This window comes from Perca fluviatilis, chromosome 8 (genome assembly GCF_010015445.1).
Source record: "Perca fluviatilis chromosome 8, GENO_Pfluv_1.0, whole genome shotgun sequence".
Lineage (NCBI taxonomy): Eukaryota > Metazoa > Chordata > Actinopteri > Perciformes > Percidae > Perca > Perca fluviatilis.
The window spans coordinates 7,582,257-7,598,174 of NC_053119.1; the positions used below are offsets into that span (position 1 = coordinate 7,582,257).

Here is a 15,918-nt window from a genome sequence, read left to right on the forward strand (position 1 = left end):
GCATTCAGGGTTGGGTCATATGACAATATAAACCGTGAGAGAATAGACATTTGTCAATCAGATACCAAGGTAGAAATTTCCTTAATATATCTAGTAGTATTGGGGATATTGCAGGAAATACTGGAGCAGATTTACAGGATTTTTGCATTTTGAGTAACGTGATTTATTATCCATGTGAGAATATAATATTGCAAATACCCTTGAAGATGTTGTCCTGCAAATGATAATTATGAAAATGTAAAAGACTGCCTGCTGCCACAGTTTTTTCCCTACCATCTCACACGCAAATCAAACACTATATTATTGTGTTAAAGACCCAATCAGTTATTATTTTTGGACTTTATACATTTTAGTTATATTCTTTGTTTTGAGCATTCTGTGTATGTTTCAATCGATTTAAAATTTAGGGAAGTTTTTCCCCCCAATGTTTACAAGAAATATTGATGTAAGTAAACATTGCAACAGAAATCATTAACTTGGATTTAGTAGCCGTCCAGTGTTAGTCTGTATATTACAAGCCCTTATTAAAAGACATGTCAATCAATTTGAGAGCGATAACGCATTCCCATCCTGTGTTTTGTTGGGCTACCCACAGTTTCCTGTAAAAGCATTAACTGAGGTGATGAATTGCCCTCAGACTCTCCCACCCCTCGAGATGGGTGTATTTTTCTCACACGCTGTGTTTGAGTCCTAGGTGATAAGATTTAGAAAAACTGTAGAGGAGTGTATTTATATACAGCCCTTGTTCAGATAGAAGGCAACAGAGGAATGGCTATTAGTAAGAAAGGTCAAAGTTGTCAGAACCAGGTCTTTAACAATTGTTGACTGTTAAAGGGCACCTGACAAATTTGTGTGTGGTTACAGGATGCTCTGTCAGTCTGACTACATTAGATTACCCTGCATTTATCTTTATTGTTGTGTGTAAATGAATACTCCAGTGAAAGTCTAGTTATTAAATGTTATCCCTTTTTAGATTTGTATCATTGCACTTAAGTTTGTAGCTTGCACCTTTGCAGAAGATGCCAGAGTTAAGGCAGAAAAAAATGATTTAATTGTCCATGGAAACTTTTTCAAACTACCCGTGCAGCATAATCCCACTTCTTCACTATTGATCTGTATGTTCAGTGTGCTCCAAACTATTGTCGCTTTGCAAATAAATAACTAAATACACCACTTTCGACTGAGCTCTGTAACTGTGATATGAGACACATAATTACTAGGGGTGGGGGGGAAAATCGATACAGTATAGTATCGCAATATTTTTCGTGGCAGTACTGTATCGATACACAGACGCCAAATATCGATCTTTTATTATATATGTGTTGGTCAGTCTGTCTGCTTGACAATCACATTTTGCAGCAATACATTTTAAGTGAAATGAACAAACAGAAAAGTATCTTTTTCGATAAAACAGATGTTGACAACATTTTCCTTTGGGGACATCATTTGAAATTGGGAAAAATTTGAAGTTGGAAAAAAAGGTAAAACATTGCAATATATCGCAGAATATTGCAATATGTTTAAAATCACAATAATATCGTATCGTGATGATATCGTATCGTGAGGCCTCTGGTGATTCCCAACCCTAATAATGACTTTATTAAACTCTGTTGTGGAAGAAATATGAGTGTTGAAAATATTGTGATATTATGATAATGCTTGTTTTTTTTATGTGCATTTTTCTCCTTTTGGCTTTCTTGACCTGTGAAGACTCTAGGTCATGTCACACAAATGTATGTTCCTAGTCTGTTAATGATGGGGTTTGTGTATATTGCATGTATTATGATTCAATGTTTTTGATATGTGCGTAAAATGATTATTAGATACATACAAATTGTGTATACTATATTGACGTGATTGTTTTTCCTTATTCTAATATGCTGCCTGGAGAATTACCACTTTTAAAGACCCTGGAGGGATTTTAGACAATTCTCCTTCACATTCCCTGCAAATTATATACATCATTTTTTTATATGTGTAAATAAAGAATCATTCAATTATCAAAACGGTCGACTTTTCTCTCACTCAACCACTTGATTAATTTTCTAATTGTTTCAGTACTATTAGCTTTAGTTTAGTTTCAGTACCCATGCAGTAGTATCACAACAAATTAGTGATTATTCTTTTAACAGAAAAATCTGCAGTTAAAATATGTGAGTGCAGTAGATATAGACCAGAATAAAGACCTGGCTTGGTCTGTCACAGTTAAAACCGTGTTTTTGTATACTCAAAAACTGTCAAAGTAAATGGCTGCTTATAATGTGGTGTGTGCTGCCTCCCGGTGGTTTCTCTGTACCTTCATCATCACTCCTATTCAGTCACGTCTCCATTTTCTTTGTTTTTCTCTTCATTCCCTTCCCTTTTGTTCTCCTCTGCTTTCTTTTCACTTGTCCTTTTCAGGTCTCAAATGACCTGCCTGATGCTGGCAGCCAGGGACGGCCACAGTAAGGTCATCAACCTGCTTGTCTCCCATGGGGCAGAAATCAATGTCCAGGATAGCAATGGATACACGGTGGGTCACAAGTCCCTTCAGTCAGAATGTGCAGATCACGCTGTCGTTCTTGTATCACAAAAAGAAAATATATATATATATATATATATATATATATATATATATATATATATATATATATATATATATATAAAATAGTCGGATACATTTCATTACAAAAAACCTTTTTATATGTTTGACTTTGTGAATGATAAATCATACTAATACTGTATTTTCTGTCAGGCTTTGTCAATAGCTGTGCAGTATGGCAGAGATGAGGCAGTGCTAAAGCTCCTCCAGCTGGGAGCGGACAAAACGTTAAGGAACAAGGCTGGCAAGAGCCCTGCCGACTTGGCTGTGATTTTCAAACACACACAGGTACCTGAAGTTCTGTTATGATGCATTCCAGACACAACGTATCTGCAATTTGGTATATTTCATTAAAAAGTCAATTCAAATCTTGTCAATGTCTTGTTATCACATGGAAATAGTTCAATAAAGCTCAATAAAAGTAATGATCAATGATCAATTGTGCTGGACTAACATTTCCACTGCTAAATCATCCTAACGCCAGTGTCTGTTTGCAGATAGGCAGGGTCCTGGCCTTTTCGTCCCACATCTCTCCTGTCCAGGCCTTCAGCTCCATGGAGGAGACCCTCTCAAAGTACTTCAAGACTAACTCTGAACCGCCACCTTCCCAAGAAAGGTAAGACGACCTGAGTCTTGCATTCGGCACCTTCAGGGCTGCGACAGGTTTGACAAAGAATGTGTTAACATGCTTACTACTATCCCTGCACTACAACCATATTTTCCTCATTCTTCTTTGAGATTTTATTTAGTTTTCCTCTCTACCTTTGGCAGCAGAAACATACAGTACATACTGTATATTTAACTTTGCTTACTCAAATTGTTTGGTACCCGAATCAGGAGCCTTCATCAATACACCTTACCTACTATTATGAGAACAATTTTAACTCTTCCGCCCAGTTACAGTGTTACAGGCCCCAGAATAGTAATTTCATTCATTTCAATAAATGTAATACTGTCTAAGAGAGGAAAGAGCTCAAGTGTGAATCTGTATAAAGTGAAAGTAAAGCAGAACAGCAGGTAAAGATGACTGATGTACTCAGAACTCACCCTTCTACATTTCTGTTGTCAAAGCAGCATCCACCAGTCACTGCAGCCTGTGTGTTTGTCGCCCCCAGTTGGTAATTCTGTGAAGCAGAGCCTGTGCAGCAGGTGTTGGTGAACCATTGTTCAACCAGACATAAACAATAATAAACCTCTTGCATGAGTGTTTAGTCCAGTCAGGCACGGCTGGGCAATTACCATAAGCCAAAAACTTTGTATTCGAGCATGTCTGGCACCAGGAATTACAGCCTGTAAGCATTTCAGCTGTCTTTCTCTCATTTACAAAGATGTTAAAACCCAAGTAGCATATTTCACATACTTTGAACGTCGTGAGAATAGAGGCTCGTTCGTAAAGCTCATCATCTCAACAGTCAAACTGAGAAGCTGCATGTACACTGTGGTTACTCTGATGTGTCTGAACTCAATGGCACCTTGGTTGCACCCACTTGATCCCCAAAGGAGAAAGAGAGGAGTTTCCTTATGCCCACCCCTTTCTACGGGGAGGTCGAAGGCTAAATTCAGGAACACTTTAGCTGGAAGGGATGTAGTTCCATGCTCAAGGACACTTAAGTAGGGTAGCTTATGCTGCTGTGAGTTCCTAAACCAAGCCTTGCCCATAAAGAAAGATTTCTCAGTATGTTGCTGCTCAGCTTTAAGTTTTGAACACATTTTTACATCCATGCACTACTCAGGAAGTCTGAATTCATACAGTTTGGGTGCAATTATAGTCCCAGGCTTGGGTTAATACTATGTACATTACGTTTTTATGAGTCAAGGTGAACTACTCTCTTCTCTTTAGTGTAAACAAGCTTGATGACCTTGAGCTCCTCCTACACGGCCTCGATCTTGGCTACCTCACTGACATCATGACTGTAAGTACAGAATGAGTGCTGGAATAAAAAGAGATTTCTGTTTCACTGATGCCAAGATGGCGAGCAGAGATAACATGCTGTTACACCCAGTACAATACAGTATTAAATCTATGGGTGAGATACAGTGATCCCGAATGTGTTGAGCACAGCTGCATTATTGGCCGGATGGCATTTACATGCTTTGGAACATGTCATGAGATGACTAGTTTACATATTTTACTTGGTGCTTCATAATGGATATGCCGGATTGGCTGGGCCCCGAATTAAACCAAGGGTCAGTTCAAGTTTTAGGCCCTATCTGATATATGAGGACTGGGTTTGACGGGTGCAGGTAGATTGTTGTCACCGGATGGCAAAGCCTCATGCAGGTACATCTGTTTTTAGCTGTAGAAGTTTTGATTCGGTAAATGCTAAGTGATGTTTTCTCTTTCATACTCATTTTCTTTCCCACATACACACATGTACAGGAACATGACATCACCTGGAGTTACCTGTTGACCATGGAGAAGGAGGACCTGGAGAAGGTAGAGGATGACTGTAACATCTGTTTGTCTGTCAGCTCTTTTGCTCACTGCCAGTCTTCAGAGTGACCCATAAAGAGACGAGGGTAGCTGCTGATGTCACAGCTGTAAAAAGGACACAAGTTCAGTAGAAAGAAGGTGGTGAAAGATTATATTTCTGTAAACTTGGATAGACCTCAAATCTGTCAAAAGTGGTATATGCAAAATGAGTTCATCTGGTATATATCAACTAATATTTTAAATTTATAATATACATTTGAATTGTAAAAAAAAAAAAAAAAAAAGATGATTGAATATGAAATGCCCATGGGTGAATAGAGCAGGTCATTGTCCAGAGAATTCACAGCGAGCGAGTGGGCGTGATGATGACGTTTTTTGTCATGCGCCGAAATTGGAAAAAAAACAAACATCTGAGGGTGAATAAGAAGGGTCATTTACACAAAGACAGCAACGAAAAAGTCTTACCGGAGAGACGAGATTTCAGATTTTCTGTCAGTAAGGGCCTGATGGCTAAATTTTTAAAATTCAAGGAACGGCAATGAACTTGTTTATAACCAAATTACGAACCGCGGTGTAATCTGTGTCCTGTCCTTCCTTCTGCACACTCTAAAGAGAGAGAGAGATCTCTATGGTCCTTAAATTAAGTTTTACAGTTGAGGACTTTATTTTATTCGGTTTATTTGTAATGTGTAGCTATGTAGATCCTTTAAAATACATGTTTATGTTGACAACAATACGCCTATACAAGTAGTTATGTCTCTTGTATTGGGTTACCCTTTTATGGACATATTGCGCAACAATAGATATTTGAAGAGTTCGAGCCTATGTGTTTTTTTAGAAGGAATTCGAACATCATTTTGGATCAACTTTGACAGGCCTAATTTGGTGCACTTCACCTGGCCCACATTGGGGTCATTATTGCAAAGGCATGTTGCATTTATAATAACCGACAGAACCTAATGATAAATTCCAGGCGAGAAGTTGACATAAAATATAGTTCATGGTAAATTACAGATCGAAATGCGTCAGAATTTACACCTATGCATCAAAAATCTTTCATTTCATAAAGTGGTGCAGTAATAAAAATGCCTTGGCTTTAATCTCAAACATTACCATTAGTTAAGCATTTTATATATGCATTAACAGTAGTTTGTGTGTGTGTGTGTGTGTATGTATGTATGTATGTATGTATGTGTGTGTGTGTGTGTGTGTGTGTGTGTGTATATATATATATATATATACACACACACACACACACACACACACACTCTCAGGGCTAGATTTACTAACACTAGCGCAGTTTGCGCTGCGTCTGTTTATGCGAGTTCGGTAATAGCGCACGCTATGCTTCCACATTTTGCGTAGTATTTATCAACCCTGACACCCATCAGGCAATCAGCGTCTTTCTCCGCCCACTAGACCGTAAATTGCGCTGTAGCAAAGCGGTACTTGTGCTATGATACGGCTGAGTGCAGACTGCGATATTCCCACTGCTGATGCTATGACTGTTTGAAATGATCCTGATGCCAATATTTGTAATGTAGCGAGGAGTTTAACAACTGGTGGAATGGGATGTGAACGCTGAGTGGGAGATTCAATTTCATCTTTGATTTCTTCCAGTAACTCTAATATTGCATGGCTGCTTGATCTGTAACGCTAAATTATGTTGTGTTCACTGACAAAGTGTGATTCTTCTGTTAAAAATATTTTCAGTCTCGCCTATGTCTTCGTCTTGCTCAAATTGCTGTTGCCATTTCACCAGTGGCAGCAGAAATCTCTAGAAACTTCGATTCGCGGCTGGTTTAAAGAGCCGGAGAATTTTCCCCGCAGAATAGAGGCGCTCTTACTGACAGTCTTTGTAAATACCACGGGATATATAATTAGGTGCACTTTGCGCCATCCTCCCACCTTTTCGGGTGGAACTCGGAACACTTTCCCCACGACCCTCCCACAAACGCATATTGAAAGCGCAACTTGTCTCTTCTCGTTCATGTGGCAGACAATCTGCGATTTTACCCAAGTGCGCCCTGTTTGTAAATAGCCCGCATCGGTTACGTCCGTCTTTGCGACCAATTAGCGCCTGGAAACAGGCGCAAACGGCTTGATAAATCTAGCCCACAGTGTTTTTAATCAACAAGAAAGACAAATTGTTTTTTCCCCCATTTGTCAGATTGGGATCACAGACCCGGTGGACCAGCAGAAGGTGTTGAGTGCTGTGCAGCAGATGCACCTGGATAAAGTGGACTTGGACAAAATCAGCCTGCCAGGAAATGGAGAGAGTGGGTAGGGTGCCACATCTTAATGCCCAGCAGGCCTGTGGCAATCAACACGTGTACTCAACAGAAGAGTATACCAAATTAAGGACTAAATACCTTTTTAGAAGGCTCTCAGACCACTAATGGCAAAACTGTGAGTTATTACTTTTAAGGAAAGCAATATTATGAGATTAGAATGACTAATAATCTGATCAAAGGCTTCATTATCTACACGTTACTTTTCCTATCTACAGTCCAGTCCAAACATTACAAAAAACTTTCTAGATTGTGGTGTCTGACAGGCAATTTGTCAAAAGGTGTTTGAGAGTCTTTACAGTATTTGAAAATCTTTGTTTCAGTCTGCTAGAAATGTCTGATAAGCTGTCAGTTGCAAAACAAAGTATTCCACAAACAAAGTTGACTATAGTAGCAAAAATTTAAACACTTGTCAGCCACACACCTTAACCCTCCCCCACATCCAGCCCTCCTCCATCTCCTTGTAATGCTCCATCTGTCCTCCTCCACTGGAAGTCGTCCATCAGCCCCATGAGCATCTCGCTGTCCTAGCTCCGTATCCCCCTCCCCCCATCTCCGTAGCGGAGCCCTGAGCCAGGCCCTAATGGTTTAAGCGGAGCCGTAATGATTTGTAAGGTGAGAGGCGATGGGAGGTTGCAATGAGCAAAGGAGAGCCAGTGGCAGGGGCCAAACAAAGCCATCGCACCACACCCCATCACTTCATGAATCCTCAGCAGAACTGGGCTCGCTTTCTGCACCACTCTCGCCTGCCGGATGAGAAACCGTTAAATAGAGAGAGGGGAAGGTTAATAAGAGGGATGGATGGCATCATCAGGGCCGGACCTCCTCAAGTGCTCCTTTTAGGATCCTTATTTTACACTCAAAAATGGAGAAAATAAGAAAATTCTTCTTCTTCTTGACATGTCAGGGGCCTGTGAGAAAAATTAGGCCTGAAGTAATTGTTGTAATAAAATGTAATCTACGTATTCAGTCAGAAATATATAATGAAGACTGTAATGAATTGAAATACTTTGATGTGCAGAACCGGAAACATTCATTCATGTTTGAAATGCCACTTTGCAGCAATTCAACACTGCATTTTTTTCTAAATCCCAGAGCAGGTTCGGGACTGATAATTCTAGCGGGCCATGTCAAAAGCCTCCTCTGCTGAGGCAGCTGCTTGTCAGGGCAAAACCCCAAGAGCCTGCTGGTGAAGACATAGCCTTTTGGGCTTGGTTATCCACTGCCTCCTCCAAAGGAAGTTGGAGAAGTGACATGATTGAAATATTGCTGGTCTGAATCTGCCAGAGAAAATATGTATGCAGTGAAAGTAAATGTGTATCACTCTCCCCTCAGCAGCTACCATGGAGTAAGGCACTTGCTGGGTGCTGCTGCATGCATGCCCAGTTGGCTTTCCCTGGATAAAAAAAGTTCAAAACAAAGTGGCACACGTGCATCCCCACATATCGTCCTTTGCATCTACATTCCCTTCAACGATCTTCCCACCAGGGGCCCATCATCACTCTCTGCTCCCTAGATAAACTAACAGCAGGGAGAAGGGAGGTGAGGGTGCAGCACAGGCTGACTGACAGTGTTTACTCGCCCCTCTGACAGAGTGTGAGGAGGGCCGGGACGGCTGGCTGCTCAGTCCCCTCACCAAGGGAAATGTACCATTAAGATAAGAGCTATCAATATCCCACAGGACCAGGGGATGGAAAGAGAGGTTGATGAATATAAATAACTATCATTTAAGGTGGATGTTTTAAGGGAGGAATGACAGCATGGGGTTAGCATGGGGAGGAGGTGGGGAGAGTGCTTGGCCACCTGCTCAGTTTTCTATAGTTTGCCGAGATGGTCTCCAGGAAAATGCATGGAGAATGTCAACACAAAGTTTGGTCCAAACTATCAATCTGTCTGCCCTGTCACTGTAGCATCTTCAGCAGGCCTTTCCTTGTTTTGTTTTTTTTACATGTGGACATCTTCTCAGGGCTCACTTTTCGAAGCTTCCAGAGCATTATCTGTACGCCTAAAAAAGTGTGTGTGACTTGTCAGATGAGCAATGCGTTGTATTCATGTGCCTCTTCACCCTTATTCAGTTATTCAAATTCCAGTGTATTTGCAGACTGAGATTGAAATTGAAATCACAATTTGAAAAAAGTTGTTAATCTATCAGTTGCTTAGTATAAGATGTCAGGAAACTGAAAAATGCCCATCATAAATGGCTTCTTCAAATTACATGTTTTTGATGACACCAACCATCTTAAAACCCAGAGATAGTCTAGTCTACAATCATATAAAACATAAAAAGCTACAAATCTTCACACTTGACAAGCTAGAACCAGAAAAGGTTTGGTTTTTTTTCTTCTTATAAATGCCTTCAATGATTGATTAATTATCACAATTGGTGATTCATTTTCTGTTGATCAGCTAAGCGATTAATCGATTAATACTTCCAGCACTGAATAAATGCACATGAAAATCCAGTATGTAGCCATAAATGTAAATTGAAGGCGTGCAAATATTTTCTTAAATACATGTAAATATACTGTATATATCTGTTTAATTTATTTTTGTATGTTTTATTCAGACCTTCTCCATAAGTTGCTCATGTTTTTTTCAGGAGTGAAGATCTGCAGAACTTCCTGATAAGCGTGAGGCAGCAGTGCTGCTACCTGACAGAGACGATTCAGGACGTCATCAGCCGCTTTCCCCGCCAAGCTTCTCAGGTACGTGTCGTCTGTCTGCAGCGGTGCACTCATTTAGGCATTACCAGTCGGTTGTTGATACCTTGGCTGCTAGGTCATGCTAGCTTTTTGGCAAAAGAAAGAAAAGAAGAATGTTTATTATATATAAAAGTCTTTATCTTGAATTAAGCTTAAAATGAAGGCATGTTGATTTAATATGGTTACATTGTTTCAGGGGTCACAACATGTAATGTAGGAATAATTCTTGGAGTGGGTGAAACCAGTAAACTTCATAAAAGCATAACTGATAGTCTATATTCTAATTGCATATTTGTGCACATTTAAGTCTGTACTCCAGTGTTTTTTCCTGTCACCAGACTGGGATAAGAGTGCTCTGTCTGCTTATGTCTTTGTTACTCCCTCTGTCAATCTCGCTTGCCATCCAGCTATATTTACATAACTAGGACTTGGTCTCTCTGGTTCTCCATGTAGCTGGTCTTCTCACTGGACCCAAAGAAAGATGCCCAGGCCATCTGCAACCAGCTGGTGATCCAGACTAAAGACCTGCAGAAGGAAGTCACCTGCCTCCGCAATCTTCTATGCCAGGTCAACACACACACACACACACACACACACACACACACACACACACACACACACACACACACACACACACACTTTCATTGCTGAGCTCATTCTTCTGCTACCTTTCTTAATTTTAAAGCTGATACTTGTAATCTTGATTTACCTAATAAATCACTAAAATTATCATTGTGTGTGTGTGTGTGTGTGTGTGTGTGTGTGTGTGTGTGTGTGTGTGTGTGTGTGTGTGTAAGAGAGAGAGAGAGAGAGAGAGAGAGACACGTGTGTGTGTGAATGTTGTTGGTCACAACATCACTTGCGCACCTGTGTGAATGTGTGCTACTTACTCAGGTTAGAAAAAGGAAATTTACAGGTGAGCAGCGAAAGGGAATAAGGATCTGGGTAGCCACACAGCTGATTGTTTTTAACTTTTTCAGTGGGCACAATCAGTTTTTGTATGTGTTCTTAAACGTATTCATAAATAAAGCATTCAACTCGGTTGTCATGACGGACTAGAGACCGACCGATAAAGGATTTTTAACGCAGATATCGAAATATTTGGTGATTGGCCTATATATATATATATATATATATATATATATATATATATATATATATATATATATATATATATAAATAAACGTGTAACAAAACATAAACAGATTTCCCTAACATTAGTTCTTTGTAGTTATTTATGAGTCCTCACTAAAATAATACGATAATGCGGTTTAAAAATGAGCTTGTTTGTTTTATTGTCACAACATAACAGAGGAACATCAAAATATATTAAAGTTCTGATAAATAAAATGTATAAAAATTAGTTCCGTCAGTTAAACGCGTTATTATCTTTTTGGCCTAGCAAACTTTGTAGTTTTCTTCACATGCTGTTGCAACAACTAGCAACGTTAGAAAAACTACAACACCACACCGGACCGGAAACAAAACAACAGGCACGCTGCACGCACTTGTTTGGGCTTGCGAGCCGGCCAGAGAGTAGCAGGCTAACGCTACGTTTTGAGTGGATGGCGAGCGCGAGACGCCGAAATGGATGCCAATAAGATTCTGAATGGAAAGTTTACTTTTAAAAAGTTGTCGAGGGGGACAGTAGTTTCACGGACACACAGCCTGTACTCCACGGAGAAAGCAGCCACACTGGAACTGCTGCAAAGTGCAAACGCTGTCTCATTAACCGGTGATCACTGGACATCAGTGAATAATCAAAATTATTTACATAGGAGTTACTGCACACTATATTGACTATGTATATCAGCATACGGTTTTAGGACTGTGTTGTTGTTGTTTTTTTTGACTGTTTTTGTCATTTGGGACATTGTCCACCCACTTTTCTGTCCAGGAGAATTGTTACATTCCTTATTAGAAAAATGTAAAGGTTACAAATGTCCTGCTGTGGCATCTGGTTTTGGACCATTTTGTTTGTACTGTATAAGCAAAGTGTAAGTGTTACATCTTAGTTAGGTTAGGTAGGCCTACTTGGAGGAATTGTGCAATAATGACAGATTCACACATTTTTCTTTTGTTTACAGTAAATAAATACTAAACAATTACAAATCTTAAAGTCAAGTTCATAAAGTAACTTTCTTTGCATTCATTTGATTCCCAATCAAGATCCACTGGTAAGAATTGCTTTCCATTTTCAATATGTACTTAAAAACTGTTCTGAAATGCAGAATAATGCAATTTTATTCATGTGATAAAACATGCGATTAATCACGATTAACTATAGAAATTTGGCGATTAATCGCGATAAAAAAAAATTAATCGTTTGACAGCCCTAATAAAAATACAAACTTAAGATATGAAACTTAAAGAGTTAAACACGAGTGTTGCCAGTTGTAGAGCGCACTCTGGTGGACAAACTATGCAACGCCAACACTCAGAACATGGTTGAAGGGTGTTTCGTCCGTTTTCATTTTTTAAATATTCATTTATCGGCCATTAAAAATGCTGATACCAATAGTTTGGAAAATGCCTAATATCGGCCCACCGATATATCGGTCGGGCTCTATGGCGGACCTCATCATTTGTACAAGCACGAGTTGGAAATGCCTTCAAATTGGATTAGTGGCCTCACATTTCGTTAAGTTGTGAGAAAGACATGTACTGAGGCAGGACATTTAGCTGCTGAACAAAAATGTTTGTAATTAATAATAACAGTAACAGTAAATACAAAAATGAAAGGTAAATGTAAATGGCAACAAACTAAAAATACAAATAATTAAAGAAAATGTGAATATGCATAAAAATGCAGCTCGTAAAATATTGATGTACTATAATTTATTTTTGCATCTGTCAACATTGACACTGATACTGATATACTGTATCTGTGATAAGCTGATAGTATTTTTTCTGCTGATAATATTGGGGTTCATAATTCAAGTCAATCTACAGTAAATTCCTTTCTTACACTCTTGCTGAGAGCTTTCCTCGTACTACTGAGGATTTAAAGCAACAGGAGCAGAACATAGTGTGTATTTTAAATGTTGGTGTATATGAATTTTGGCGAGCTACAACAGGTATGTACGGGAGTGCTTGCATGTGTGCACCTGACTGTGTGTGTGTGTGTGTGTGTGTTTGTGTGTGTGTGTTTGTGTGTGTGTGTGTGTGTGTGTGTGTGTGTGTGTGTGTGTGTGTGTGTGTGTGTGTGTGTGTGTGTGTGTGTGTGTGTGTGTGTGTGTGTGTGTGTGTGTGTGTGTGTTGCTTTTGTATTCCAAGAGGAGAGAGTCGTTCTTGACAGGGCAGAATCCTCACAGCCCATAAGTCAGCACGGCTGTGACATCGACCTGTCAGCACACAGACGATGAGGCGGAGGGATGAGAGGGGGCTGATGGGAAGGCGAGGGTGCGGGGCGAAGGGAAGCGAAGAGAGGACGCAGTTTGGCGGGGTGAGGGAGTTTAAAAGGGGAGAAACAGCAAGGTGGGGGTACGGGGTGGGAAAAAGAGGTGGGTTAGCACCAGATGGAGGTGTGTGAGTGTGTTGATAGTGTAGGTAGATATTTGTGTGTGTGTGGGGGTGGGGGGGGGGATACCGTAGCTTGGTTGTGTCAGACAAGAATCTGATGGCCAATGGAGCCCATTTGGGCCCACTGGCTCTCAGCCGTGGACCATAAACACACACACACACAGAATCTAACCTTATCCATGAGGCTTGTCTCTTGAGACATACAAACACTATCACTGCATCTGCTGGAGCTCTCACTACACAAGCTTTTGGTTCTGTTTTTTTTTTTTCTTCTTTCTTGCACTAAAGAAAAACAAGTTAAAAAGTGACATCTAAACCAGAACCAGTCATTTGAATGGGGATGGTGCTTGTTATTGCCATCTAGTGTTGACTTTGATAAATGCGTGATACCTGGTAAGCAAGTGGGGATATGACACCAAATGGGAAAGCCTCCAGCACAGCTTATGGTGATCATAAATACATTTTCACAATAAAGTTGAATGCGTAAACTTGAGTGCAAAAAGACATGTGTGGTTAGGAGATGTGAGACACAGGGAGAGTATGTAGTTTAAAGCTGCACTAATTCATATTTTTATATACTGTAACTTTGGATCACTTAGTGCAATGAGAAACGGGCCCCTCTTAGTGATAACCCCACAAGGAATGATGTATATTATGTTTGCATTCAGTGTTACTTATCCTTGAGGTATCTAACAAATGCATTGCCCTCCTAAGTTTTTGTTTTGTATTTTTTTTTAACATTTTGAAACCTGCAGTGTTTACATCCATGTTTACTAACTAGCAGTCTTCTCCTTCTCCGGCTTAGTTGGTGCATTGCTGTGTATCTTGGTGCATTACTGTCAACACATAATCAACACATGGATCAACAAGAGAAGAATTGAAAATTAAAAATATTGTCTTTTGATTTGGCATCCATATGCTGCATTCATATCCTGTGGGGAAAAATGCATTCCTGGCAGAATGTCAGTTTATTCACACGTCATCATCATATCATTAAAACACAATTTCAGACGGAATAATGATCATATGTAGGACGCCCAAAATGGGGAACCCCAAATAAGCTACTAAAAGCTTTTCAGAGGGGGCCCAATAGCAATAAATATACAACCGAGAATATACAGACACTAAAAAACGAAATTCACAATAGACGCAACACAGACAAATACTACAAAATACAGATGATCCCAGTACAAGTATAACACTTAATGAAAATGAATTAATTAGAATATGTTATAAGCAGTTTTTCCTTCAGATTTTTCTTGAAGATGGAGACAAAATGGGATAATTTCAAGCTTTCATCAAGCTCGTTCCAGAGCTGCGGTTCCCGGTATCCTTGTTGGTGATGTCAGAATTCAGGAAGTTGTAGGAATCTGGGTATATTGCCAAACCGCGTGTTCCTGAGTCATATTTACTGGAAGAAAGCTGATGTTGAACTTGTTCAAACTTTCTCACATGACAGGGATTCGAGGTGACACTGTGTCACCCCCTGACTTGAGAGTTTATGAACAGCATTATTCCTCCGTGACCATGACCCGACTTTTCACTTGGCTGATGAATACTTAAGGATTTGGCACAGGAAGTTTTGGTGAATCAGGTTTGCGAGTCACGCCGTGGTGGTGCAATGGGACCAGACATGCCCTCACCCTCAAAATGAACTGATCTCTGTTTGATTCCCGCCAAGTACTAATTTAGCTGATATTTCCCACCCATTCGACCTAAACTGCCAAAATCCAGACTGGATTAGGTTAAAACGACCCTTCTGCTTCCTGCATGAGGTCACGTTGCCTTAACAGGATTGTGTGTGTGTGTGTGTGTGTGTGTGTGTGTGTGTGTGTGTGTGTGTGTGTGTGTGTGTGTGTGTGTGTGTGTGTGTTTTTCTCATGCAAACCTCTCCTTGTCCTCCCTCAGATGGACGAGGCCGGAGATTGTGGTCAGCTTCCGAAACCTGACTCCCACAGCGATCAGAGGATGCGTTCCCTGACCATAGCCACACTGAGCACGCTCGGAGCCACCGTCCTCTTAATCCTTTACAAAGCTGCCAGTGGGAAGGTTTACCTGCAGATGTAAAGGAGTGTGTGTGTGTTAAAGAATGGGACGGTTGTGTTAATCACTTGCTTGATGACCTTATCAGAATATTTTGTTTTTGATAACCGTAGATGATCAATTAGATTATGAACAACTTATTTGTTTTAGGACAGTGTTTGACAAGACAGCATTTCTATTTTTGCTGCTGTTGTTTTCCACTTTGCTCTGTCTAGTCTTGAGTTTAGTTCTGAATTATGTTTTAAAGGTTTAAAGTGAAAAATAAAGTTTCTTATGAGGAACAATTTCTTGCATACCGGTAGTCAAATTAAGATTCAAAACAGAATGTTTCTTTCTGTTTTCAGT

General features: G+C 39.9%; 1 protein-coding gene across 1 annotated transcript in view; it reads left to right on the forward strand.

Moving 5' to 3' along the window:
* Positions 1–15,866, forward strand: part of asz1 (ankyrin repeat, SAM and basic leucine zipper domain containing 1) — a 32,322-nt gene extending 16,456 nt beyond the window's left edge. The window contains exons 5-13 of the mRNA XM_039809877.1: positions 2,401–2,512; positions 2,735–2,869; positions 3,079–3,197; positions 4,422–4,494; positions 4,962–5,018; positions 7,186–7,298; positions 9,906–10,011; positions 10,462–10,575; positions 15,439–15,866. Of these exons, the coding sequence (XP_039665811.1) occupies positions 2,401–2,512; positions 2,735–2,869; positions 3,079–3,197; positions 4,422–4,494; positions 4,962–5,018; positions 7,186–7,298; positions 9,906–10,011; positions 10,462–10,575; positions 15,439–15,597 (988 nt within the window). The 3' untranslated portion in view covers positions 15,598–15,866. The remainder of the gene's footprint in view (positions 1–2,400; positions 2,513–2,734; positions 2,870–3,078; positions 3,198–4,421; positions 4,495–4,961; positions 5,019–7,185; positions 7,299–9,905; positions 10,012–10,461; positions 10,576–15,438) is intronic.
* Positions 15,867–15,918: the final 52 nt, after the last annotated feature.